We start from the raw sequence: 26,723 nt of genomic DNA, 5'->3' as shown, positions 1-26,723 counted from the left end.
TGAGTATATTTTCATGAGGTTAGGAGCAATTTGCATTTTCTTGATTCTGTGAACTACATCCTTATCATTTACCTGTTCTTTACATATTTCATTGGGTTGTTTATGATTTTCTTTCTTTCTTTTTTTTTTTTAAGTTACGGATAGTTCCTTAGTCGATATTGCTCAAAATCACTTTCATGAAACTATTTTTGGTCACATTTGTAGTCATATTTATTCAGAATTTTGACTCACTCATAGAAAGGCCTTTCCCCCCACTTTGATATGATAAAAATCACTCTCTGTGCTTTCTTCTAAAACTTTGTTATTTCAGTTTTTACCTTTGGTGGATTGAGAACTTTTTGTGTGCAGAGGTTTGCAGAATGGACCCAACTTCATCTTTTTTTTTTTTTTTTCCCCAGTTCTTTGGCCAGTTTTCCCAGTATCATTGATTAAATAAATATTCTTCCTTTTCCTTTTGGTTTTAAAATGCTACCTTTATCATCTGTTAATTTCCCATACTACTTGGTCTATTTCTGGGCGTTTCATTCTCTTCTGTTGACCTTTCAGTCTGCACATGTCCTGTACCACTTTGTAAATTATTGTGGTATTTTAATATCTCGTAGGGCTAGTCTCTCTTGTTTATTTTTTCAAAATTTATTATTCTTTATGAACCCTATAATCAGCTTGTCTAGTCTGTTTCAGCCTCCTCCCCCCCCACAAAAAACAATTCTAATGTTATGTTCTTTAGGATTGCGTTGCCTTTATCGACTGACTTAGGGACCGTGGAAATGTTGAGTGTTACACCCTCCTGTTCAAAAACATAGTTTGGCTTTGTTCATGTTTTCTTTTGTGCCCTTCTGCCATGTTTTAAGTTTTTGTCATATCAGAGTTTTAGACATATCCTGTTAAATCTATCTATGATATTGTAACTTTTTTGTTGCTTTTAAAAATAGTCATTTCTTCCAGTGCGTCTTATTGCTATTTTGAACGTCAATGCCTTGTTGATTTATGTATATTAATTTTGTACCCAGTTATCTTCCTTCCTGAAATTCTATTTATATGGATAGTTTTTCAGTGAATTCTTTTGGGTTTTTTTCAGATATACAATCATGTAATCCACACATAATGATTATTTTACCTCTTCCTTTTCAATTTCCGTACTTATTTCTGCCTTTAGTTTCATTGCATTAACTGGTATTTCTAGGACATTAACAGAGGTGCTAGTGGTTGGTCATCCTTGTTTTATTCTGACTTAAATGCACCCTGTCTCATTTCCCATGAAGTTTGATACTGGCTTTTGATTAAGGTAGATATGTGTTGTCATGTTAAGGATATATCCTTCTATTCTTCTTTCACTAAGAATTTTATCAAGAGTGAGTATTTAATTTTAGCAAGTGACTTCAGCATCGTGGAGATGCTTGTATGAATTTTCTTTGAAGAGAGAATATAGTAAATTGTATTAATTTCCCTCAGTAATTGAACTGTCCTTACATTCCTGGACTAAATTTCACATAGTTATGGAATAATATTCTCCTAAGTAGCTACTGGATTGTATTTGCTGATATTTGATTTAGGACCTTTGCATCGGTATTTATAAGTAAGAAAAATCTAGTTTTATGTGTGTGTAGATTTTGTCTTTGGTGTCATTGTTATATTTGCTTTATTATTTAAAAAGAAGTTCCTTTTCTGTGTTTTGGAATGGTTTAATACTGGAATTTTCTGTTCTTTACACATTTGGGAATGACTCGTGAAACTCTGGGCCTGGTGCTTTATGGAGGGACTTATTATAATTTTCTCTTTTTTATGGTGGTTGATTTGCTTAGGTGTCATGCCTCTTTTGGAGTTAGTTTGGGTGAATTATATTTTCCTAGAAAAACAATTCACTTTATCAGCTTTTCAGATTTATTTATATGCAGTTGAACAATGTGTTCTCTTATTATTTTTTAATTACCTCTATGTCACTGATATTTCTCTCTTATTTCTTATTTTGGTTCTTAGTGTTTGCATCCCTCTTTTCCCCCTTGATTAAATTAATACTTTGCTTTGGGTCCCCCCACCCCCCGAAAGAAGGAACTGTTGGATTTATGTATGGGCTAATGTGGTCAATTTTCAGGGCGTAGAGTTTCACATGTGCCAGTCGGATTTGTAACTTAGGTCTTCTGTATCCTCTCTGCTGTTCGTCCCCTTTTTCTGTCATGATCTAAGAGGGGTAAGTTAACGGCCCCGCAGCGAATGTGTTTACTCCCTCCCTCCTCACGCCCCTGTAGTTTTGCTTTCTGAGTGCTGCTGCTACGTTGTTTTTTTATCCGCAGATAGTACCACTACGACTTGTCTTCACCGTGAGCTGCACCCTTTAGAATTCTGCCGTGCTTTCTGGTGTCTTGTTCAGTCCCTCGTTCTCTGAATTCAGGCTTGTCCGATACTAAGATTTCAACCCATGGTTTCTTTCTTTGCTTTTGCATATCCTTTCTTCAGCCTTTTCAAAAAAACCCCACGTAAAAGTTTTTACGTGCTTCTCTGTTGTACAGCATAAAATTGGGTTTTGCTTTGAGATGTGATCTGAATATCTGTTTTTTAATAGACATCAGTTTAGCCTGTTTATGAATATGACATACATTTGGCATTAATTCTGTCATCGCCACTTCGTTGTCATTTGGGGAGATTGTTTTTTGAGTAACTTCTAAAACATCTTTCTCTTTACCATCTTGTTTGCTTTATATTGTTTGTATAATTTTCTAATAATTTGGCCTTTTATTTGTTACAGTTGTTACTCTTACAGTTTTTTTATTATGCCTTAAATCTTCTTAGACCTTATTTATTGACTCCCTACTACAAACAGTTCCCTTCTTAGACCTTATTTGATTCCCTACGATAAACAATGATGTAATTAGTGTATTTCCTCTTCTTTCCAGCTCCCTTTCTTATCTCCCACCAATTGGATTTTAGTTATTTACAAATATTACCTTTATGCTGTTCACCTGTGTTCACTTTGTTGTACTGTGTTCTTCGATTTGTAACTTGGAATCAGCACTGTCCAATAGAACAGTCTGTGATGATGTGAATGTGCTGTTTTATCTGCCCTGTCCGTTAGGACAGCCACCAGCCCTAACGTGGCTTTCAAACCCTTGTAGTGTACGTAGTGTTACTGAAGACCTAAACTTGAAATTTTATTTAATATTAATATAAATTTAAGCCACATATGGCTTGTGGCTATCAAATTGGAAAGCATAGCTTTAATGATACATTTTTAAATTCCAGCTGTCAAAAAATAGGGACATTACATTACACTACCACACACCTTACACTCCGTTACACACTACCACCTACATTTATGCTCCCTTACTCTCAACTAGTGTTATTTAAATAATTCCTGCACTGTCAGGACTTGTCTTTTACATTCTGTTCTCTCACCCTGAGCATCAAGTATCACTTATTCTTACTCATACAGTGAAATGGACTCAGTGTTCTTTTGACATAGTTCTAGCCATCCCTTGGGTAGTTACAGTTCCCCATCTAGTAAGTTCCTCAAGAAGGATTTTCGTGCTGTGTTCCTTGGGTTTGGTTTGTTTGTTTTTGCACATTTAAAACTCCTCATACTTGACTGTTTGGGTAGGTATAGAATCGTAGGATCACTGTTTCCCTGAGCGCTGCAATGGGTGTCGCTGTACTTGCATTTTGAATTGCATCTGGCTGTGGAGAAGGCTGATTTTTTTCCCCTCTTATAAGTGACTTGATCTTTTTTGCCTGACTCATAAAGGATTCTTTCTTTTTTGAAGTAGAATGGTTTTACTAGAGTGGGCCTGTTTCTTGACCGTTCCTGGTTCATTTGCCCTTTTAATATTTTTAAATTAGATGAGTAAATATTTGTTCTTTTTCATCATTTCAGTTTCCTTATTTGGGAACTTCGTTATTTATATAATGGATGTTCCTCACCATCTCTTATATTTATCATCTCTTTGGTGATTCTTTTACATTCTTAAATTTTTATTTAATTTGTTTGAATTTTCTCTTATCTGTTCCATGTGTATTTTGTGCCCCTTTCATTTCTACCTCCTTTTCTGTGGTGGTTTTATTTTTTTCCTTCCATTTCTTTTCTGATAGTTCTGTCTCTTCCTGTTGCCTCACCATTTCATCATCCCTCAGCTCTTGGATTCATCCTTTACAGAAGCAATTGCTTCATCACATTTAAAAAATTCGTGGTGAAATGTGTGTTCATAGTTTTCACTGGCTTGGTGGAGCTGTTTTTCTGGTGGATGGCCATTTATTCGTTCAGTGAACACCCATCAGGTGCCTGCTGTTGTGATCACCCCTGCCCTGTGTAGTTTACATTCCAGGGGACAGATAATAAATAAAATAGGTAACCACTTACGTAGTATTTTCGAAGGTGACAGGTGCTACAGAACAGAGTCCGTGAGTGCTGGGGAGGGGCAGGGCAGTTTTGAATAGGGATGGTCAGGGAAGGCCTCCCTAAAATGGTGTCATTTGAGCAATGACTTAATGGAGGTGAGGGAGCAGTTGTTAAAGAAAAAATTATTCGTGACATCTGTGAAGGCAGTAAAGCAGACCGTTCAAGGTGTAGGGACTGCGTGGCGTCTTGCTGTGGGGAGAAGTCAGGCTCAGCTGTGAGTCCGGCATGGGCGGTGGGAGTTGATAGCCAAGGAGCAGGGTGGGCATCAGCAGATGGAAGATTACTGAGAGGAGACATCAGGGGTTGGGGGATTCTGACTAAGCCGACCTAACAAGGGCTTTGCTGAAGGTGGGCCACGTGATCAGATGTCACCTGGGGGAAGGAGGAGGATAGGATGAGGAACCTGATCAAAGGTGATCAGATACACAGGACGGCTAAACTGACTTAGCAGCATTCTTGCTAAAGTTGGACAGTGTAGAGAGGAACATGGAAATCTAAAAGTTGAGGCCTATTTGAAAAAGAGCTCAAGGGAGGCTGAGTAGAGTTTGGCCAAAGAGAGAATCTTTGTCACAAGCCACGTGGGTATCCGGAGCAAAAGCACCCAGGTGTGGGGAAGAGCATGTGCAGACGCCCTGAGGCTGGAGTGTGCGGGCAGATTAAAGGGAGAGCAAGAGGCCAGTGAGGGCTCGGAGGAGTCACGAGGGGAGAGTTAGGAGACGAGGTCTCACGGGTCAGGAGGAGGGGCAGATGCCCCTTTGGGAGGACTCTGGTCTTCACCCTGAGTGAGGTGGGGGCCTCTGTAGGGTCCTTTAGTAGAGGAGCAACATGATCCGTCTGTGTGCTCATCATCAGCCACTTGGATTTCTCTCCAGCCGCTCTCATCTTTACTCGCATTATCTGCCCTGTGCTGCTCCGCTGGTTCTTTTCATGTCACCTTCTGAATTTATTCCTAGACCAGGTCTGCTGAGGTTTTATGCATTGTTTCTTTAGACTTTACTTTTCGCCCACTTGTGAGATAAGCCCCTGGGGAGGTTTTCACAGTGCAGGGGGCCTCAGTACCTCCCTCTGCTGCGGAGACGGACGACGGCTTCCTGCTTCCTGCTTCCTGCTTCCTGCTTCCTGCTGCCTGCGTGGGGCTCATTTGTAGGATTTCTCATTGGGCCTCCTATGCTCCTTAGAACCTGACCAGTTCCTCCCCCCATGCCCTCACCTTGCAGGAGCATATTTCCACAGCCTTGGGGCCTCGTTTCGGCTTTTGACTCCGTGCCCGCCCCTTCCCCGTCGTCCACTGCCCCGTCTCTGTCCAGCCTTCACTCTTCAGCGGCTCTTCCACGTACTTCATGGCATGTAACTGTCTCCTTGCTTCACTGAGAATGGAGTTCATGGTTTTCTTTCTGGTTCATCTGCTTGATTTTCAGGAATCCAGAGGGGAATGCTTACTTGACATCTCCATATTCAAACCCAGAGCCCTAATCGTGGGTTCGATATTTAATTCCAAAGAACAAGAAAGAAAAAAAGTGTACTTTTTTAGTGGCCGTTTACATTTAGAGAAGACAGAAAATGTCCTCTCTTATACCAGCCTTTGGATAAACATGGTAGTGGTTTATCCACTTCAGCATGGCTGTGAAGACCAGGTATGACCAGTAGCCTCTGAACACCTTGTTCCCAGCCTGATCGTTTGGTTTGTCATTGAAGATGGCTGCTTGAGGCCTGTCTCTAGACTCGGCTCCTCCAGCGCAGAGACCGGAGCTGATTTGCTGTAGGCTGTGTGTGTGTCGGGGGGGTACCCTCGAACACATCACCTTGCAGAGGGATAAGATTTCATTCATAGTGCTGGTGAGAACCGAAGCGTCTGTGCTGGCCCACTGACCAATAGCACAGGTGCAGCCCCTGTTAAGGGGCAAGATGAGCAGTCTAAAGCATTGGGATTGTCATCTCGCATCTTTGCATGCACACACGTGTGGGGCCTGCACCTGTCTCTCACCTGCGTCTTTTTTCTCTGGCGAAGGGCTTCCTTGATGAGAAGACCAACGCTCTGGCTCTTCTCCCTAAAAGAGAGCACACGTGCACATGGTTTTGTGCATTGTTTCCGAGGTTCATTGCCATCCTTAAGTCTGTGAGTGGCCTCTCTGAAGTCGTGGCCCCCTCTTACGTTGGGTGAGGCACTGGCACGATGCAGAGCCGTAACTTTGTTTTCTCCTTGTGGGCAGTTCTAGATAAAAGTCTGCGGGGGACAGGGGGCCTCTCTGTGAAGTCTGGGGTGTTCCTTAATTTTTAATTACTCAAGTTCATTCTTTCCTCATTTGCAGGATTAATCAAGAATTGTCTGGTATACCCAAAACTACAATGTTATATGTCAGTTAAATCTCAATAAAGAAAAAGAAAAAAAAGATAGTTTTCTCATTACCATGGCTCATGTTGAAATGTCTTTTATTTCGAAAATTCTTGGGCTACACTTGGACTAATTCTATATCCTCTCTTTGTTGGTAGGAATCAAATAGACCTGCATATTGGTAGAATGTCTAATTGGTCTACAAATATTTTATTTTGTATTCTCTCTACTATATTCTTTCTTAATTAAAATCAGAGAGTGACAAAAAGAGTCCCTTGGGTCATAAAATATTTACTCTGCTTACTTTCAAGGTACTTCACTTCCAAGGTGCTTTTTCCTTCTTACACAATAGCATTAAGGAAAGAGAAGGTTCTTTTGATGTCATGATTATAATATCATGACATCAAAATATCATAACCTCGTGGGACCAGGATCCAGGTTGGCCAATTAGTGGTCAACCTGGATCCTGGTCCCACGAGGTTAACTGGCAGTGTCATGATTAAGAAGAAGCAGAAGTATCCTCTAGTGCTATTGTGTTGTTTAATTGATAAAATTCATGAAATAATTTTATCTTATTTTATTTCTGGGACATACTAGTCAAGTATATTTTTAAAAATATACTAGTGGATTTAAATTTTTAAAAACGAGATTTATATTTCATTTGGGTTATACAAAAATTAATAGAATTAATTTTAATTAAATTTAAAAGTGAAATTAATTCAGAAGAATTATCATTTAAAATCGCTTATGAGCTTTTTGTGTTAACAACAAGTTCTGTTCCTTGAACTGCTTAAAAAGGAGAAGTTAGTGTTTGTTTTAATTTAGACTTCAGAGCTTTGGAATGGGGAGCAGGAAACAAAATCAAAAGTACATATTTAAGGGGCATAAAATAGTCCCTGCTCCCCAAATTCCATGTCAGGGGAGAACCTGGTGAAAGTTTTTTCACCAGATGACTAGAGGAAATAACAGGTAAACAGATTTAAACAGCACTAAGAGATTTTTTCAATGCTTCGATCTGCAGGCCATGTTAAAATTTTGCTGTTTTTCTTTTCTTTGGTTGTGTTGTCCGCTTTCTGCCATCGTATTACCATTCGACGGCAGTCCTGCCCCATTTCTGCAGGTCATTTCAGAAACCCACTGTTTCGTATTTATTGTGGATTCTCTTTCCCCTCCGGTTGGTGCTATTTAATCTCCTCGACTTCCTGTTCCTCTGAACTCCCCTCCACCCCCTACCCCGTAACAAATTGAGACTATCAAGTTCTATGGCGACAGGAAGAAACTGTCATCTAAGAATGTAGTTAATGTCCATATTCTCTTACTCAGTAATTATCTTCAGATAAGTGAATAGATGATCTGTCGTGAAGTCTTTCTTGAATGCTCCGTGAGCTGGAGGCTTGACTGTTTGCCAGAGTGAACCAGGACAGGGCGGGAAGGACCCCCTGGGTGTGTTGATGACCTTAGCTCTCCAGCAGGCCTCCTGAGCAGAGAGGGCACCAGGCTCACAGTCTTGTTCAATTACTCATGCACTTGAAAATGTGGTCATTTTAGTCAGCATTCTTGAGAAAGAACCCAAAGAAAAGCGTTTTATTTCATTGCATTCCTTCCAAAGAGATCGTCACCATGCTCGCGTGTCCTGTGGTCAGGAATCTGCCATCTGCCCCAGGCCTTTCTCTTTGCCCTTTTGAAATCTGACATTTGTGGGGATTCTCCCAGCCGAGAATGACGAAAGCCAACAAACGGGATGACAGTCCTCGCCCCCTTCCCCCGCTGCTCCCCATCGCTGTGTTCTGGGCTGCCCTGTAATTATCGGTGGCCGTCCGGGCCCCCACCAGGGCCGTGCCCTCTCCACCCTGGCCACCAGGTGTCCGGTCTGCAGTAAGTGCTTGATGAACGTCTGCATCATCAAGTCAATTTGAGCGAATTGACTGTGAAGGAGACTTTTGCTAATAAATAAGGCGAATGAAGAGGCTGCTAATTAACCGGCTTTCTCACCTCCCCAGGAAATGCTGTCTGGCGTGGTGGTCATATTTGGGAAGGACCCGATCCAGCACCAGGGCGTCTCCCTGACGGCGGAAGGGACCGTGAACCTCCAGCTCAGCGCCAAGAGCGTGGGTGTGTTCGAAGCTTTCTATAACTCGGTGAAGGTGAGAGGCTTGGGTCGCACATCTTCAGTTCATTACGCAGATGTCTGTGGTGCTTTTCACCGGCTGGCTGGCTTTATTATTGTTGGCCGTCATTTTGCAAGGTATAACGATAGTCGTGTTTTTCATATTTACTAATCAAACTGAAAAAATAGTCAGATACGTTGATTCTGAATAGCTCCTGCTCCTGCATTCTGCTTGTTTCTATTCCTGTCGGGTGGGGTCAGAGAACTGTAAGAGTTCTGAGTTCAGCCATCGGGAAGGCCAGAGCTCTTCCGAGTGGTCCTGTGGCCTCGGCCTCTCGCGTCCTGAAACAGCGCTGCCCCTTTAACCGTGCGCCCGGCTGCTGCTGGCTTCAGCATTCGGGTAGGAGGCAGAAGCAGGGGCCATGTTTTCGTCATTTAGGGCAGAGTTCTGTGTTCCGGAATGTGAGCTCCCTTTTATACTTACAGTCTCCTTTTCCTGAAGGACATATTCACTCTTTCAGTTTTGGAGGCGAGTCCAGAGGAAAGAAAGGCTTGTTAACAGAATTCGGACTCGGCCCTCCCGTGTTTTTCCCCGGTTTTCTTGTTTTCCTCCGGTAGCTCCTAGAGATTCTCTTCCAAAGTCGTGGGTTTTCTCAGAGCGGCTCTAAAGAGGGGGAACACCTTCCCCGATGAAGGCATCACGGGTTCCAGATGTCGGTCCCGCCGCCCTCCCCAGGGCCTTGTGAGGCCCGCGCCGCCACGCGGCTGCGTCCAGGGCGGGGAGCAGCGCAGGGCCCCCCCGACACAGGGCAGCGACTGACCCGCTCGCCCTCTCCCAGCCCATCCAGATCATCAGCAGCACCATGGAGATGGTGAAGCCCGGCAAGTTCCCCAGCGGCAAGACGGAAATCCCCTTCGAGTTCCCTCTGCAGGGGAAGGGCAGCAAGGTCCTGTACGAGACCTACCACGGCGTGTTCGTCAGCATTCAGGTGAGAGGCCGCCCCATCGTCGCCATGGCAACACAGCTCTGGTTTGCCTTCCCCGAAACTTAATAGATGGACCTAGGAACTGATCACGTGTTTACTGCTGAAAGCTCCCAGGTAGACTCTATACTGATTTCTCATTTGTCCGGTGTCCCCCTTTCATGTCTGACTGTCGCATCAATGGGAATCCTGGAGGACTCCTGCTGTCAGTCCTCGAAAATGCCTTTGTTTCGTTTGGGTTCTGCTCAGGCCACAGTGACACGGAAGGGTGCTGTATTGTCTGCTGATGCTGATAGACACGCCCTCACTTCTCTGTGGCACCAGCACTGACCTGTCTGTTTTATAGATATAAATATCTCTTTGTTTAATGCCCAGAGGCTACTACTCTAGCAGAGGCTTGTATTCTTTGTTGGACAATCGTTGTGAATGAGGGGGAAGTGACTTTATGACTTCCTGTCTACCTCTGCAGTCCAGGATGTCTGTCACAGTTCCCAGCGTTGTCTCAGCCGCAGTTTGGAGTCATGACTCAGCGGCAGAAAGAGGCCCTTTCTTTTATTCCGTGGGAAGAAAGACGCTTTTGTGACTCAGTCTCGCCGCGGTTCCTCTTGCTAGATGAGACAAAGCTATTTTGTCTTACGTCTGTGCAAGAGGGCTGAGAGGTAGGAATTCTTCTGATGTACTAATTAAGTTGTAGCTGATCATTTGGTCTTGGTAGAGACCAGTCCCCCGCTTAAAATATAATTGGGAGAATTTAACCAAGGTGTACGTGAGTTTTAGGAATTGCCTCAAAGATGTGTCAAGGAGAAGCACGTGCGGTGTGACATGCTCTATTGCAATAAATATCTTCTGTGAGGAAAGAGCGTTTCTCGTCCTTTGTGCCTGGTCCACCTGTTTCAGGTGACCTGTAGGCTCATGGCTTCGGAAAACCCAGAGGGGGCAACAGGATAGGCGTCTAGACTCAAAGAAGCTGCTCGAGTGGACGTGCAGGTACATAGGAGTGAGTCCTCTGACCAGCCTTCTGAGTTGGGAGTACTTTCACCGTGAGAGAAACTAAATGAAAAATGCCTTTTTTGCAAAACTGAAACTATCTCGAACGTTTCATTTTGAAAATTATTTTTATTCTTTTCCAGCATCGGCGTCAACTTACTTTACCGCTACAATAGTTCCTTAGTACTGTTTGTTCACTCATATAAGCATGTGTTCGTTAGAAACGGAACAGAATAACATCGGGTTTCCAGTGGTCGTGATTCTTGTCACTTTCTCCTGTGTTCGTCATTCTCATTAAAAGACTCATTTCTTAAAAATAAAATTGGAAATTTCATCCTTTTCCAAATATCGCCAAGAAAGACACACAGGTACATACAAAACGGAGTTCTTGTGTTTCTGCCTAGCTGCGTGCGAATTGGAAATTAGGTAAAATGCTAACGGAGAGTAATAAGGCAAATAGTCACCCTGAGGCCCCCTTTATTTTGCTCCCCAGCTTCTACTGCCTGAGGGTTGACCTTGGAGTATTACAACTTAGAATTCTGCACCTCCCCGGGTATCTCATAAGTTTCTAGAAATGAAGAGATTTCTTCTTATCTTAACCTCAGACTGATAAGAACTTATCATCTTTATATTTATCACCTAGATTCAACATTTATTAGACTTTTGCCATCTTTATTTCATCTGTATTTATTTTTTCTGAGTCATTTCAAAGTTAGTTGATACTTCATCTTGAAATAATTCAATATCCATCTCCAGAAACTAGGAATATTCTCCAGTTAACATTTTCACACCCATCAAAGTGAACAAAAATCATTAAATATCATCTTTATTCCCAATTCATATTCAAATCTGTCATTGCTTCTTTGGGAAAATATACTTGAGAGAATAGTTACGGTTTTTGAATCTCTTCGTTCATCGATTCATTCATTCACTTTCTAGACATTTTTTTCTAGCCGTCTTGTTTTACAGGAGAGCAAGTGCCACCCAGAGAGGACAGTGACCGCCATGGTCAGCATAGGGGTACCTGGGCATTGCTCACCATGCTCACCTTGCAAACTCACGGTGTGTCACTGTGAACAGAAAGCTTGTTCAGTCCTATTAACAGCATCTTTCTCAAATCATATAGGGGCAAAGAAATTTCACACTAATAATTCAAATTGTGTTGGAGTAACATAGTGAAAAATAGTAAAAATCATAAGACAGAAAAAGGGATTTAAAATGTAACCAGTATTGGCTTCCCAGCTTGCAGAGGCTGGTTACTTGTTATTCTTAGCCGGAGCCAGAGGGCTCAATGGTATTTGTTTATTCTGCTTCAGTCACACTACGTTCTTTTCTCGTCTTTATTATTAGGTAGTGCATATGAGAGTCTCCTGCGGCCATAGCACTGTAACACAGAACACAGCAGTGCCAACGTGTCTGCGGAAACGTGGATTCAGAAGCACTTTGTAGAGATGCTCGTCACTCTTTTCACAGTGAAACACATCCTTTCTGTGGACACACATCTTCCTTCTTTTTTCCTATTGATGTTATGTTTACTGACAGTTGTAAAAGGCCAAGTCTTGCACCTCCCTTTGGCGCCCTGCTCAGGTCTGACCATCCTGACGCCCAGCTTGACCTGTGGCTCGTGCCACCTGGATCGCTCCTTAGTAGCTGGGAAGGATTACGGTAAAGTGAGAAGCTCCAGGGCTTTGCAGCAGATGGATCTGGGCCTGAATGGCAGCACTGTGTAAAGCTTCAGGGTGCAGGTTTTGGCAGCAGGCAGGTGTGAGTTCAGACCCCACCTCTGTGACCCCAGCAGCCTCCGTGACCTCTCCACCTGGGGTGGTTCATGAGGTCTTGGCGTGAAGTGCTTGGTTAGCATAGTGCCTGGCACGCGGAATGTGCCAGGTATGTATTTGCTGGATGATTGAATAAATGAAGTGACGGGGACTGTCCTTATGTAATCCTGACATATTCGTATTGATAGCATTAAAATAGTACGTTTTTAAGAGAACACAGTTCCTAGAACATAACATCGGTGTTTTTCTTTCTCCCCCACTTATCACCACTTATATTAATTATTGCTTTCACACTTAAAAAAAACATTCAGTGACTGAAAGTGGATGCCTGTTATTCACACCCTTTCATTTGCAAATTATAGAAATCCAACTCAAACTGACTTAGCAAAAAAAAGGGGTATTAGATCACAGAACTAGCAACTCCCGGGAGTGTCCAGGCCAGGCTGCGTGCCCGTCCTGCCTCCAGCCCGCGTTCTCAGCAGGCTCTTCCATGGCGAGCTGGCTGCCAGCAGGCGGCTGCTGGCTCAGTCTACTGGGTTGGCAGCCCTGTCAGAAAGGATTCTTTCCCGTCGTCCCAGCAGCAGTCTTGGCTGACTGGTCACTTCTACACCCAGGTGGGGTTGGAGGTCAGCCCCGCCCAGGTCCCTGCGACTGAAATGAGGAAGGGAAAGTTCCCGCTGGGGGCAGATCAGGAAGACCAGGCAAGCCCGAACGAAAGACGCATCGTCCACTCTGGACCGTCGGGGGCATGCTGGAGGAGACGAAATGCACACGGTCAGGCATGCGTGCATACGTGTATGGTATACATGCATATGCATGTCCACAGATGTACACACATACAGTGTACACAGATACATACGCATACACATGTACATCTACATATTGTACATGCATATGTATTATATATACAGACACATATACGTACATAGACAGTACCAGCCCTCACTGAGCTTGTCTGGTTGGGAGACCAGATTGAAATCTCGATACATGTACATACACGTGTATATATATATATATGAATGATCTCTTTCATATTTTTATCTTAGCACTTAGCACAGTGCCTGGCAATTAGTAGCTAATCAAGAACATTTGTTGGATTGCAGAAGTCTGTAAGATGGTGTGTTGTTGATTGATCTCTTCTAAATAGAAGATTCTATTTATTATATGTGTAACCTATTATAAAACTAAAAAAAATAAATCCTTGCAGACAGATGATTCTTTTAAAGTTTTTAATTGTCCTGTAGTACATTAAATATATAGTAACTTCTTATTTAATGCTCATAGGTTGTTCCTGATTCTATAGCTTCTTAGCCAACTATGCATATAGTCCCAGTTCTACATACTATTTTTAACATAATTCTAAAGTTGTTCCTAGGTGATTAAAACAACAGCTGATTTATTAAACATGGAGCGTGTGACCTTTTTAAGATCAGCACCAAGGCAGTGATCATGCTATATAGCATTTTATGAGCAGCCTCTCAGCCCACAGACAGGGATGTGAAGAAACTGCCCCAGGTCCACGCCGGGCCTTCAGCTCCGTGACCAGCTCACAGGAGGGCTGTCCCTCAGGAGACAGGGCCTGTCTTGCAGTGGGGACACGAGCAGTGGCTAGTTCAGGAAAATAGCACAGGACAGCAGAGAACTGGATGGATACAGCTGCGTTAGGAGTGAGCGTGACGCTCCGTCCCTGTCCTGTCCCTTATTCTGCATGCAGGGCACACCTGTGGGCCAGCAGCGGGGGGCGGGCCACGAGGAGGAACAGGTTAGAGTAACCACAAGCTGACCGTTCTGGAAGCTGATGGGTATTTGGGGCTTCATCATACTCTTCTCTTTACTTTTGTATATATTTGCATTTTCCAAAATAAAAATTTTTAGACTTTTCCTTGTTTATTCCTCCTTAAGGTTAAAATGTAGAGAGCTGGGTTTAAGACGCCCTGGTCTGGGGCTCTGACCGTCATCGCCCCGCGTGACTCCTCAGCAGACTGGACGCTCCCAGTGCAGGGCGTGACTGAGCCCACTCTGGTTCCTCGTGCAGTTCGGTGCACACACAGCTCAGCAAGGGAGAGGAACTCGCTTCTCTCAAGTTGGTCTGTCAAGTGCTCGATGCTGCTCCAGGGGCTTCTAGTCCTTGCCGCACATTTTCTGATCCTTATTACAAAGTAGCTGCCGTTCGCCAAGAGTGGCTGTGTGCCAGGCCCTGTGCTGAGTGCTTATCGCGCACCATCTCACTGTGTTCACGGCAGGTAGGGAGTAATGGCCCGGTTTTACAGGGCAGGAAGCTGGAGCCCGGAGGAGCTGTGTTTCTTGTCTGGGCCCACGCAGCGCGGTAACTGGAAACGGACCAGCGTCTGCTGCTCCGCGCGTTCCTTCTGCTCGCTCTCTCCGTTGTTTCTCTGCGTCGCCGGTGGGACTCTCACCGTACTCCAGGGCGTCTGACGTTTGGGCCGGCTGTGGGGATGGGCTGAGGAATAACTTTAAAGCGTGTTTTTGTTTTTCTCATAGAAATGCCTTTATTTTGAGCATTAGCTCCTTGTATTTGTATGTGAGTTTCATATAACACATTAATTGAAGTTTCCCCCAAATACTGGCTGACTCATCTCTCTTAGGATCATTGCAGGCTGAAAGCAGATCACACTAAGATGACGTTTCTGTTCCACCTTTTCTGTCTAGTACACCCTGCGCTGTGACATGAAGCGGTCTCTGTTGGCCAAGGACCTAACGAAGACCTGTGAATTCATCGTTCACTCTGCTGTAAGCTGTCCTTGGGGGCACTGAGGCTTAACGGGAACCTTCTGGGGGGTGTGAGGTTTTACCCGACTTCCAAGCTAATAAGTTGGCCTGTTGCTCTTCCGTGGCCGCTGAAAGACACGACATTCCTGGGTCAGAGACAAGGGCCTTATTCTGGTGCAGCATGGGTATCAGCGTGGACGTCATTCCCCTGGGCCCAGGGTCCCACGGATGATGCCATGGGCCCAGGCAATGCTGCACCTGAGGCGGGTTGTGCCTCAGCCGAGGAGCACCAGCAGTGAGCAGGCCTGCCCTTTATCCTGGAGGGGGACTCGCCTCATCCCTCAAGGTCGCCGTGGCGAACAGCCCAAAGAGATGGGCCGCACGGATAAAGAGCACTTGGGGCATGTCATTGTTGGCACACCCAGTGAGAACATGCAGGGACACCTAGGGCCGGCGGGCGTTGTCCCTGCCTGCACCCACTGCTCAGACTTTGCAGTGATGGACACAGTGCCCTTAAAAATTTCCTCTTATGTGTCAGCTTAGGGAATTGGGTCCCTGCCCCCTACCAGGCACCTGGGTGAATTCCCAGGGAGAGTCGGCTGCAGCCCAGCTGGTGCCTTCCTGGTCGTCATGCAGAACCAAGCAGTGACTGAGACACATGGTGACAGATGCTCATGCCCATAGCTCTGGGCTCCCTCCTGTGTCTTGGCCTCTCCAGGTCCCATCGCACGGCGGCTGCCGTGCCTGGGCCGTCCCTGTGCCATGCTGGATCGGGGCTGGCCCGGCCCCTTTCCTGGTCTATGGTCATCTAGCTTCCTCCTCGAGTGGCGCCCTTGACTCAGCCAGTGGTGCATCTGGCTTCAGATTGATTCTGAGCAGTTCAGAGGCAGAAGTTGGCCAAACGGGGCTCCTGGGGGCACGCGGGCTGCAGAGCCGGACGTGGTGGCCGACAGTGGTGCTGGGGCCTGAGCTGCAGCCAGGCCTGCCCCTGGGCCGACGTGGGACCCCCGGTCCTGACGGCCTCCCGCAGTCCTCGGCTTGTCCAGGGCTGCACTGCGGTGCAGGTCGGTGTTGCTCGGAGGTCTGCAGTTGCATCTCCTCTGTGCTTTTATGAGACGTCCACGGGCACCTTCGTGGTGATTAAGTATAAATGTAAGACCTACATCTAGTGCATAAGATCGGCGAAATCACTGATGTCCTTTGCTGGCTTCATTGTTGTGACTTTTTAGGACTTCCAACATCTGTAGTTTCCTGTTTTATAAATTTTTAATAATCATAGTGTTTAAGTGCTTTTTTTAGTGATAAAATACATAAATTTATATAACATAAGATTAAAATTTTTTTTGAAATGATGTTATTTAGATGGATTTTTTTTTAATCAAGTATCTTCAAATGGAAGCAAAACGAAAAATTCTTAATGTAGATTATTTCTCTGAAAAAGACATATCCTTTTATGTCCTTAGTAGAAAGAGCCTCTCGTAGGTCCCCTGAGAGTGGGTGGCACTGGGCTTCCCCTGGCCACTGAGCAACGGGTGGCCTTCAGGAAGGCCAAACCGTGCTGTGACCTGCCATTGACAGCAAGTTAAATACCCCTTCACATCCGCTGAGGAGGATATATTTATTCACTAAAGGATATGTTCATGAACCTGTTGATCAAAAGAATATTTTCAGGAAGACTAATGTGCCAAACTGGTCGGTGCCCTTCCCCACCAAGGCTCCCCACCACATGGGCGTCCCCGGCCCCCGAGTAAAGGCCCCAGGCGGGCCCTGCCGAAGCTTGGCTGTGTCGATAGATTCTGCAGCTGTGTAACGTGGAGGTGATCGTTGTTAATCAGTTACAGAAACATCCATAAGTATTTTGTGGGAGCGATTCTCCCAGATGGACAGCGATACGGCGGAGTGGCTAAGAGCCAGCCTGCCTGCCTCGGTTTGCGTCTTGGCTCTGCCACTTCATGAGGAAGCCGTTGGAGCTCTCTGTGCCTGGCTGTCCTTGTCCGTAAAGTGGGACCAGTGACAGCAGCAGCACCGGGAAGGGCCATCGTGTCAGTTCCACTGTGGATGCTCCGGTGTTAGCTCTGATTCTGAGGTTTAGGATTCCTCCCAGCAAAACTGCTCTGTTTCTTCAGTCTGGTTTTCACATGCCTTAGAGATCAGGAGGTCTCTCCTCTCGTCTCACCGATGAGGGAGCTGAGTCCCGGGGCTCGAGGAGCTGTGCCGTAGGACACAGCAGTGTTTCTCGGCAGAGCTGCGTTTAGAACCCAGCTGCTACCCGGCCTCTTAGTAGCAGGTTCTCCCTGGGTCGTTAAGCCGCCCGTCACTTCTTTGAAAAGGGAAAGAGAAGCCTGACCTGCAGAAACCGTGGCCCTCAAGCAACTGATTTTGGTTTTATCTCTTGTTTTAGCCTCAGAAGGGGAAACTGACTCCGAGTCCTGTGGACTTCACCATTACACCTGAAACCTTACAGAACGTCAAAGAGGTAACGTGCTGCTGCCACACGACCACCAGGGGCGTCTCCTTAGTAACCGGATCCCACCCGCAGACTGACTGCTGCCTGGTTCTGTATTTGGGTATCAAGAGGAAATTCCCGATGATTGTACCCAAAATAGTCTGTATTTTCCATTTTGATTTTTTTTTTTTACTCAGTAACCACTTAGAAGACTAACACTTTTGAAGTTTCTCAGCGACGGTATGTTCATTATTTTTCACACGTTCTCCCAGTTTTATCGCACTGTGAGCCGAGACCTGCCGGGAGCCCGTTGCACTGCCGCCTGTCACGGTGGCCGCACCCCCTTGATTTCTCAGAGTTGCCACCACCTGGTAGTCTCTTGTCACCCGTGGCCATGGTGGCTCTTCCTTGCTCTCATCCTGCACTCTGCTAGCCGGACAGGTTAAAGGCAAGTTTGGGAGGACTGGGGCACAGGATGATGCTGGCCTCGCCCCTCGGGAGCACAGCTGGGGCAGGGCTGTGCCGAAGGGGGCATTTCAGGAAGGCCATTTACCATCGCCGCTCACTTCAGTTTCTGGAGCGCACACGACCCTGGTGGGCCAATCCGATGTTTCTCCCGCAGGAACCAGAGCCGTGAATGGAAGCCTGCATGGGGAGTGGGTAGAGGTGAGCCCGGGCCCCCTGCTGAGCCGCACGGCGTCCCACATCCTCCCAGGCCTCAGCCGTGTCCCCGTTAGCCCTACTTTTTCTTAAGTTGGTTAGAACACGTTTCTATTTCTTACTTCTGAAGAGTCTAAGTAATAGAAAACTTGGTAACAGGCTGGATGGGGAAGAGGTACTCGTGTTAAGAGCACGTGTTAGCAGATCCATTGCAGGTGTCTCTGTAAACAGCTTCTAGCAAGAATGTTTGAAACACAGTCCCTAATAGAGGAATGTAACCTGTTCTTTTTCACTTTGAAAACTGTCGCATTTGTTTTGTTCCTTTCATCTTGTTCTGCATTCTCTGACATACTTTATTCTTTGCTTCCCGTCTTTAGCCTGATTCACTAAGGTTGTGAGGATTTGGTTTGTTTCTGTTCTTACTGTTGTTTGCTCCTTTTCCCTCTCGCATCCTTTTCCTAGAAGTTACCCTCAAATGTCCAGACATATACGTTTACATAACAACCCTGAGAAAAGGGACCTTCTGGCAGGTTTGTAGCATTTTTGCATCCCCTCCCCCCGCCCCATTTGTTGAAATCGTCTTAAATTGAAGTCCCAGCTTGTCATCAGTTTTATTTTCCCCAGTGTTAAGCCTTTATTGGCTCAGAAACCATTTCTTAATAAGTTGCCTGAAGTATAACAGTCACATTATTTAGCCCGGTTAAGTTTTACCACGCTCACTGCTCGCCATTGATTCTACTCACTTGTGTTTTCTCCTTCTTCAATTTTTTTTTTTGTTTAGCTGGAATACATGCTAGAGTCAATCTTTCAGAAAGGGTGAGGAGTGAACCTAAGTCCTTGAATGTCTAAAAACTATCTTACTTCGCCCTCACACCTGAATCTCAGTCTAGGTAGAAAATTCTAGCTCTAATGTCATTAGCCCTTAGAACTTTGAATAATAGCTCCCTGGTTTTCTAGGGCCTAGTGATACTGATGACTGTGATTCTCAGGTGCGTGTGGGCTGATTATTTCTCCCTCTCCTTACCCCCTCCCACCCCCGACAACTTCCGACACCTGAAGTTTCAGAGCAGTCGCGCAGGTGTGGATCCTCTCATCTGTGTGCCTGGCCTTTGGGGGTCTCTTTTGTGCCAAAGGCTGAACTTCCCCCAGCCCTGTGCTCATCTCTCATCATTTCCCAGATGCACCACAGGGGCCCCTGTCTCAGTCTTCCAGCTCGCTGAGGTGCTCTTCGGCCGGCATTTAGCTCTCCTGTTGGAATGTTTATTCAACACCAGTGTGATTCATTTCTGAGCACGGTTCCTTTTCCATGTTACCACAAATGCAGAGCCTTTCCCCCCTACCTCCTATTGATGCTGTTTCTTGCGGAGTTGGTCCTTCTTAGAGAGTGTGTGCCTCTTTTTCCTTTATTTTTCTCAGCTGTTTGTTGATTCTCAGTTGCCCGTTTATATTTATAAAGACCTTGTTAACTAGACTGTCTGTCTGTAGCTCAGATGAGAATGTTCTTCTGATTATGGACGCACAGTACACTTTGACCAGAAGGGCTTTGCTCCGAGTGTTGCACAGGGGACGGAGGCATTTGGCCCCGCGTGCTTTCTTTTAGGGTGTGCAGGTGGCTTGTCTTCTGGGTCCAGGGGCTCCGGCACTGGGGCTTTAAGTGACGTGAGGCCTTGGCCCTGCCTGCTTTGGGAGTCTCCTTGGTGGGAAGTCCCCCTTGTGGGAAGGTGCGGTGCCATGCCAGCCTGGGGTGGCACGAACCTGGCTGCACACAGCCAGTTTCACCACCCTCTGATGCTGTACCTGCCTTTCCCTGGGTGGGCCCCCACCTCTACGCAGTGCCCAGGGCCTGCTGGGAACACTCGCTCACTCAGCTCTCTGCCAGCTGCAGGGCACAGTGCCCTGGACTCGATGTCATTGTAGGTCCACTTTTATCTCACGGAAACGCTTCCCTGGGAAGGCTCCGGAAATGTACTTAGCCTGCTTGACGCATTGATATGCAGCGTCTTGGAGGGGGCGGGGCGGAGGGAGGGGCGGGGCCAGGAGGGAGGGGACGGGAGGGGAGGCGGCGGCAGTGACGATCTTCAGCTGGGCAGCGAGAGCTTTTTCTCTCTTCTTCAGTGGCCTGAAAGACTTTTTAATGGAGACTGCTACTGCTCATTTTTTTAAAAAACAAATAGTTTCTTTAACTTTTAGTTATTTTTAGAACTCTAAAAAAGTCTCAAATCGAGGCTTCTAGGGCTCTCTGCCCCGGGCCCCCTGGCTCCTCAGTGCTGTCCATAAGGTGGCCCCCCAGCCACGTGTGACCATCGACACTGACATGGGGCTGGTCTGGGGCTGGTCTGAGCCGAGCCATGAGTGTAAAGTTAGGGTCTCAAAGGCTCAGTATGAAAGAGAACGTAAACGTCATAATTTTTAAATATCGATTATACATGGAAGTGGTCATGTTTTGGATATATCAGTTAATTTTACCTGTTTCCTTTTACTTTTTAAAATGTGGCTACTAGAAAAACTTAAACGACCTATGTGGTTCACATCGTGGCTTGTATTGTTTCTGTCGGACAGCAGTGTTCCAGACTCTGAATGATCTTCAGTTACTGGGACGCAGCCAGAGGTGAAGACGGCTACAATTGTCTCTTTACATCTGTTTGTCCCACAAGGACATCATCGCTCAGCTGGGACCTGTTTCCTCTGTCTACAGAGGCTTATGGTCAAGCATTGAAGAGCATTGTTCTCTTTAAATGTCCTTGAACTAAATGTCTTGATTTTTTAAAAATTGTATTATTGGAAACATTTGTAAATTGGTTATCTTTTTTAAATCCCCTTTTTCGTGACTGGTTGTCCTTAAATACTTCCTCAGACATTTTTATGTCATTTCTTCGTGAGCGACCCCGCCGCTCTGCAGATTGCCAGGTGCCTGCTGCCTGTCAGAGCGCTCGAACGTTCGGTCTGTTACTTACGGCGACTGACGATGTAACTACTGTTGTACCTTCTCCCCCATTTTGTAAAACAGGGTCCCAGTGGGTTTTACAAAAATTATCCAACTTTGCTTCCAGTTTTTATTTGTACCAAAGTGACTATCGAGTCATTTCCCCTGGCACCTTCCAGTCCCGATGTATTTTTCATCTTGTTTTAGAGAGCCTTGCTCCCCAAATTCCTCATCAGAGGACACCTCAACTCGACCAACTGCGTTATCACACAGCCGCTCACAGGGGAGCTGGTGGTGGAGAGCTCGGAGGCCGCCATCAGGAGCATCGAGCTGCAGCTGGTCCGCGTGGAGACGTGCGGTAAGGGCCTCTGCCGCCCTTGGCGGGCACGGCAGCGCACAAGTGCCCTCTCCACTCCGAGAACGTGCTTGAGGACAGTGAGGTGGGGAGGGCAGGGGGCTCTCGAGAACCTCGGGGAGCAGACGGGGGACGTGGGCGAGGGAGCGGATGCAGATCCTCAGTCACAGGGCGTCTGCTGATCAGCATGTTCGGACGTGGCTCCTTTCTGACCACCGACGTGCTCCCCCGTCCCCAGGGTGTGCAGAAGGGTACGCCCGCGATGCCACAGAGATCCAGAATATTCAGATCGCTGATGGGGACGTGTGTCGGAGCCTCTCGGTCCCCATATACATGGTCTTCCCCCGGCTGTTCACCTGCCCGACGCTGGAGACCACCAACTTCAGAGTGGGTAAGCGCCCGGCTCCCTGCCCTCACGGCCGGGGCTGGCAAGCGGCCCGCAGACGGGCCACCTGGTGCCTGGGACAGACACACCGGTCTGCTCGGGTCAAGTACAGCTCCGAGCACTCCTCCTCCAGCTCCGTGAGAAGCTGCCGTGTGGGGGTGGGGTGTCACCCAGGGAGGCCGCAGTAACCCCGTCCCTGTGGGCCAGGGCAGGGACGATGAGCTCTGTGAAGCGAACTAACAAGGGACAAGGCAGCTCGGTGCCTCTGATAGGCTGGCATTTGACAGAGACCCAAAATGAGACAATTCTAAGACCGTTAGGCATCGTGCAGCCTGGGCTCTTTGGGGACACCGTCTGTGCCATGCCTGAGGCTCACTGGTAACCAGTGTGATGGGGTCTGGTAACTGCTTCTGCTGGCATGCCCGCTTCACGGAGAAATGGGGACATAGTGAAGCCACCACTTCGTATGAATGTCACAGTCCCCCTAACTTTAAAGGTGCGTTATTTTTAGTCCAGAATCTTTTAGTTAGAGCATGATTTTACTTCAAACAATTCCAAATGTAAAATGTATGTGAGTACTGTTTCATTGCCAGAGTTGAGCAGGTGATGTTTTTTAAGAGAGGGAAAGGTTGTCGCATCTGCCGCTGAATCGTGGGCGCCTCTTGGACCTTCTTGTGGCCTACGTGGGTGTGAGTCCGGGAGCTCCGACCGCCCGTGGGTTAGAAGCACAGGCGACGTGCGTGGAGCCTGGTGCTGCATCTGAAACACGGCATTGAGAGCACATGGGGTCAGCAAAGAAGGCAACAGAGCCAGCTGTTTGCCCCACGTAAAAGGGCAGTGACATCTTCCGAGAGACCACATTGGGTCAAACTTGACCCAAGCCAGGGTACCACAGTTTTTCCTAGAAGGCGTGTGTGTGGTCGCTGTGGACTGGGCGGTGTGTGCCCTCAGCACAGAACCCAAGCGCAGGGGCCTGGACCGCCCCGAGGCCACCCGCCCGCGGCCTCCCACATGTCCTGCTGAGATGCTCCTGCGGCCACCAGCACCGCAGTCCCTGGCACGCCGCACACGGCGGTCTGGAGATGCCTCTTTTTTACTTCAGAATGCTTTGATTTTAAGTTGAAGAGGAACTTCACTGTTGATTTCTCTCAAATCGATTTTCCTGCATAAACTGTAGAATGGTGCAAAAAATTTTCTATGCTGTGCTATTCACTAAGCAACTAAATTTTTTGCATGTTATTTCTATGCATTTTACAAAGTATCCATTTAACTCTTCATGCGGCGCCTCTGATTCTTCCAGAGAAATAACGCCCTCGGTCCATCCGCCGAGACACCAGTGCTTTCCTGTCCTCGTGCCCGGTGGCAGTTCATTCTAGTTTGGGGCTTGCCAAACGACGCATGCGGTTAGGGAGCCCCCACGGAAAAGGGGGCGAGCGGGCACGACTGAGCCTGCAGCGCGGGGGCCCTGGGGTGGCTGCCCACGTGGCTGGCCGAGGGGAGGCTCCGAGTCTCAGGGGTGGGCCCCATGTCCCGCAGCAGGAGCAGCATCTGGGTGAGCGCTGACCACAGGTGACGTCACACGCATGGTCAGGCCTCCCGCGGAGACTCGCTCGGAGCGTAGGGGCTGGGCCCGGAGGCCGCGCCGACGCAGCCGCTCTGCCACATGTGCTCTGCCCTGGCCCAGCCTGCGCGCTTGGTGTCCTCCGTCCACTGCAGCCACCCTGCCCCTCCCAGGAAGGACAGCAGGCGGCTGGGGGAATGGAGGGTCCTGAGGGCCGTGCTGGTGCCGTGGCGATTGTCTAAGTCAGGAGAGAGACAGGGCGGCACTGCTGGGTGTGACCACTGTCCTGGACGGTGCTCGGTGCTCGGGAGGGCGAGCGGCCACACCCGGGACGTGCTCCTCAGGACTCCAGCTGCATGAGGTGCCCCGAGCCCCTCCCACTGCGGAGCTTCTGCAGGGGGGAGCAGGGGGCTCCTTCTTCACCTCAGGAGACAGGCTTGTCTTCCTCGCGGAGCTCCCTCGTCACGCAGCCCTCCTGCTGGCGTGAAGGCCGGCCCCAGCGCCAAAGAGCTGGTGGAGAAACCCTGTCTGCGGCAGGGTCGGAGACGCACGTTTGAACAGATGTTTCAGATAAACTGACGCTCTCCACGGCAGCACCAGCTAAACGGAGCGTGTCCTGAACGTGGATTCACCCGGGGCGTGGGCACCCAGACAGCTGCAGGCCGCCTGCAGTCTGCTGTCCCCTTAAAAGCTGTAGGAAACGTCAAAGTAAAGCCAAAGAGCCTGTGGCTTGAAAGGGTTCTAGAAGGTTCTCTGTATTAAAGACGAAGGACAAGGAAAGTGTGGTTGGGGAAGCTGCTGCCTTTCTGCTCCCAGGTGAGAAGACGGACTTATCTGAGCAAGTGCAGCAGACAGCCGTGCAGCCGTCTTCACGGTTCTCCTGGGGGCTTAGGATGACACTTGTGGGACACCAGCACCGAGACCCCCGCGGCCCCGGGCTCCCTCGCTGCCTGCGGGCGGGGGGCTGGCGCTTGGTTGCTGCTGCTCGAGTTGTAAGGCCTGTCCTTTGTCTTCTCAGAATTTGAGGTCAACATCGTCGTGCTCCTTCAAGGCGACCACCTCATCGCGGAGAACTTCCCGCTGAAGCTCTGCAGGGTGTAGCTCGGGAGGGCACGGACCCAAGGGAGGCCAGGCGGAGACGCGGCCGGCAGCGACACGGGCAGTGTTCTTGATGATTCTGTGTCAGAAGTGGACCCGAGCCCTCGGATGACGATCACCTGTGTCCTCCTTCCTTGAGGCTCTGCGTCTAGTGATGCCTCTAGTCAGACTTTTCTTTGAAATCCATCAGGATTCCTTAATGTTCTCGGCAAGATCACTTCCCAGAAAGCAGAATGTCCTGACTCATGGCTTCCCTGCTCCCTTCAGGGCCCGAGGACACGGAGCAGCAGTGTGACTTTGCGGCTACCAAGTGAGGCCCTGGGGTCAGGGACACCCTCCCCGGCCTGTAACGGGTGTGGCCTCAGGACAGCAGAGGACACATTCGGCGACAGGCATGCTCGTCGCTGTGACGTGAGCAGGTACCCGCCAAGGAGCGCAGAGCTGCCTCCACTGGAAATCCGTAGCATGTTCCCCGCTGTGTTCTGTAGTCTTTTACATTTTTCACAGTAACGTTAAAAGTTTTAAAAAACTGGAAAAAAGTATCCCTTGCTCTCCTAGAAGTGAGGGGACTCGGTGACATGGCCGGTGCTGCAGTGTTCCTCAGTCTCGGGAACGGGTGTAAAGTCGTGTGCGGCCGTGTTCCCAGGACGCGTGTGCACGCAGGGTGACTCGGGGACATGTCCGCGCCTGTTGCTGTTGGGGGTTCTGCATGGCAGGAGACGGTCGGTGTGCCCTGGCGGTGGGTGACGACCTGCCTCCGACCCACCGAGGGACCTGTGTTCAGGCCAGGGGCTCTGGGCCTGAAGCCATTCCTCCTCAGCCTCCCTTTGCGGTCCACGGTGTATTGTGAGCCTGTCACGGCCCATTTCTTCCTTCCAACCCTGCCACTCTCTCATCAGTCCACGGTCGTCGAGGCCTCGGAAGTAGGTCCTGTGCCTCGCATGCACCTGGCCTTCCCTGCTGCGCAGGCTCCGCAGGGTGGGCTCTGGCTGACAGCCCAGGCCGTGCCGCCATCGTCCGGGGACGGCGTCTGTGATGCTGAGGACAGACAGCCCTGACTCAGGCACAGCTTGATCCCACGGCATCACCAGGGAAAGTGATACAGCTTCCTCACTGGGTCATCCAAAGGTTGGTTCCCACAGTAAAGTTCTGGCTTATGAATCTCCTTCTACACTCACATGACTGTAACGATCTGTTTTTGATGATGTGTTTGAAGTAGCAGAAAACAAAGGCCATACTTCTGGGAAATTTCAAAGGAAGAAATCATTTTTAATAAAACAAAGCTAAATGAGAATTTCGAGAAATGGTTTGGATGTATATTGCTATGTCATTTCTTTAGTCAACACATTTTGTGGATATGAACATGGTGAGTACTCTCCTTAGGGAATAATTATTACCTACAGAGCTGCCAGCAGCCCAGCCACCTTTACCACTTCCTTCTGGGCCGGGCTGGCCACTCCCTTCCCTTTCGTGGCCAGACACCTCCATCGTTGGTTAAGGGACACTCGGGCGTTTGGGTGTCCTGGACAGCAGCTGTCCCTCTGCAGCACGGCTGGCTGGAGCTGGGGCTCCGCTTGGGAGGCACAGGGCTGTCCGAGTCTCCCCCTGGAGCAAGAGGAGGGGGAGGGGGGAGAGAGAAGTCTGAACCGTGAGTTTGACACACGTCGTTTTGGAAACGCCGTTGAGGCAGGAATGCGTTTTGGCCGTTGGCTCCATTCTCAGCTGCGGTGTGCGTTCGAGCAAAGGTGAAGTAAATCAGAAATGAACGTTAAAAAAAAGCCAAAGCATCGAGCCTGGGTGTGTCCAGAGTCCCTGTCCCACACCCACCTGGTGTCTGGTGAGGACCTGCAACCCTGACTTGGTGCCTGCCTTCCCCACTGGAGTCTCACAGAGCCTGGCTCAGCCTGAGATCACCCCCACATGCCGTGATCGGGGCCGTGGCCGATCACCTGTGCTCCCCCCTCCCCCTTCTCGTTCAGAAATGGTTTGTT

At 48.1% G+C, this 26,723-nt stretch overlaps 1 protein-coding gene across 1 annotated transcript in view; it reads left to right on the top strand.

Annotated features, from left to right (window-relative positions):
* VPS26C (VPS26 endosomal protein sorting factor C) overlaps window positions 1-26,036 on the top strand; it is a 39,914-nt gene extending 13,878 nt beyond the window's left edge. The window contains exons 2-8 of the mRNA XM_039858037.1: window positions 8,720-8,863; window positions 9,666-9,815; window positions 15,245-15,325; window positions 17,706-17,780; window positions 21,541-21,691; window positions 21,927-22,079; window positions 24,653-26,036. Of these exons, the coding sequence (XP_039713971.1) occupies window positions 8,720-8,863; window positions 9,666-9,815; window positions 15,245-15,325; window positions 17,706-17,780; window positions 21,541-21,691; window positions 21,927-22,079; window positions 24,653-24,735 (837 nt within the window). The 3' untranslated portion in view covers window positions 24,736-26,036. The remainder of the gene's footprint in view (window positions 1-8,719; window positions 8,864-9,665; window positions 9,816-15,244; window positions 15,326-17,705; window positions 17,781-21,540; window positions 21,692-21,926; window positions 22,080-24,652) is intronic.
* Window positions 26,037-26,723: the final 687 nt, after the last annotated feature.

Source organism: Pteropus medius, unplaced genomic scaffold (genome assembly GCF_902729225.1).
Source record: "Pteropus medius unplaced genomic scaffold, Ma_sr-lr_union100, whole genome shotgun sequence".
Classification (NCBI taxonomy): domain Eukaryota; kingdom Metazoa; phylum Chordata; class Mammalia; order Chiroptera; family Pteropodidae; genus Pteropus; species Pteropus medius.
This window is presented reverse-complemented; position numbering and strand designations above follow the sequence as displayed.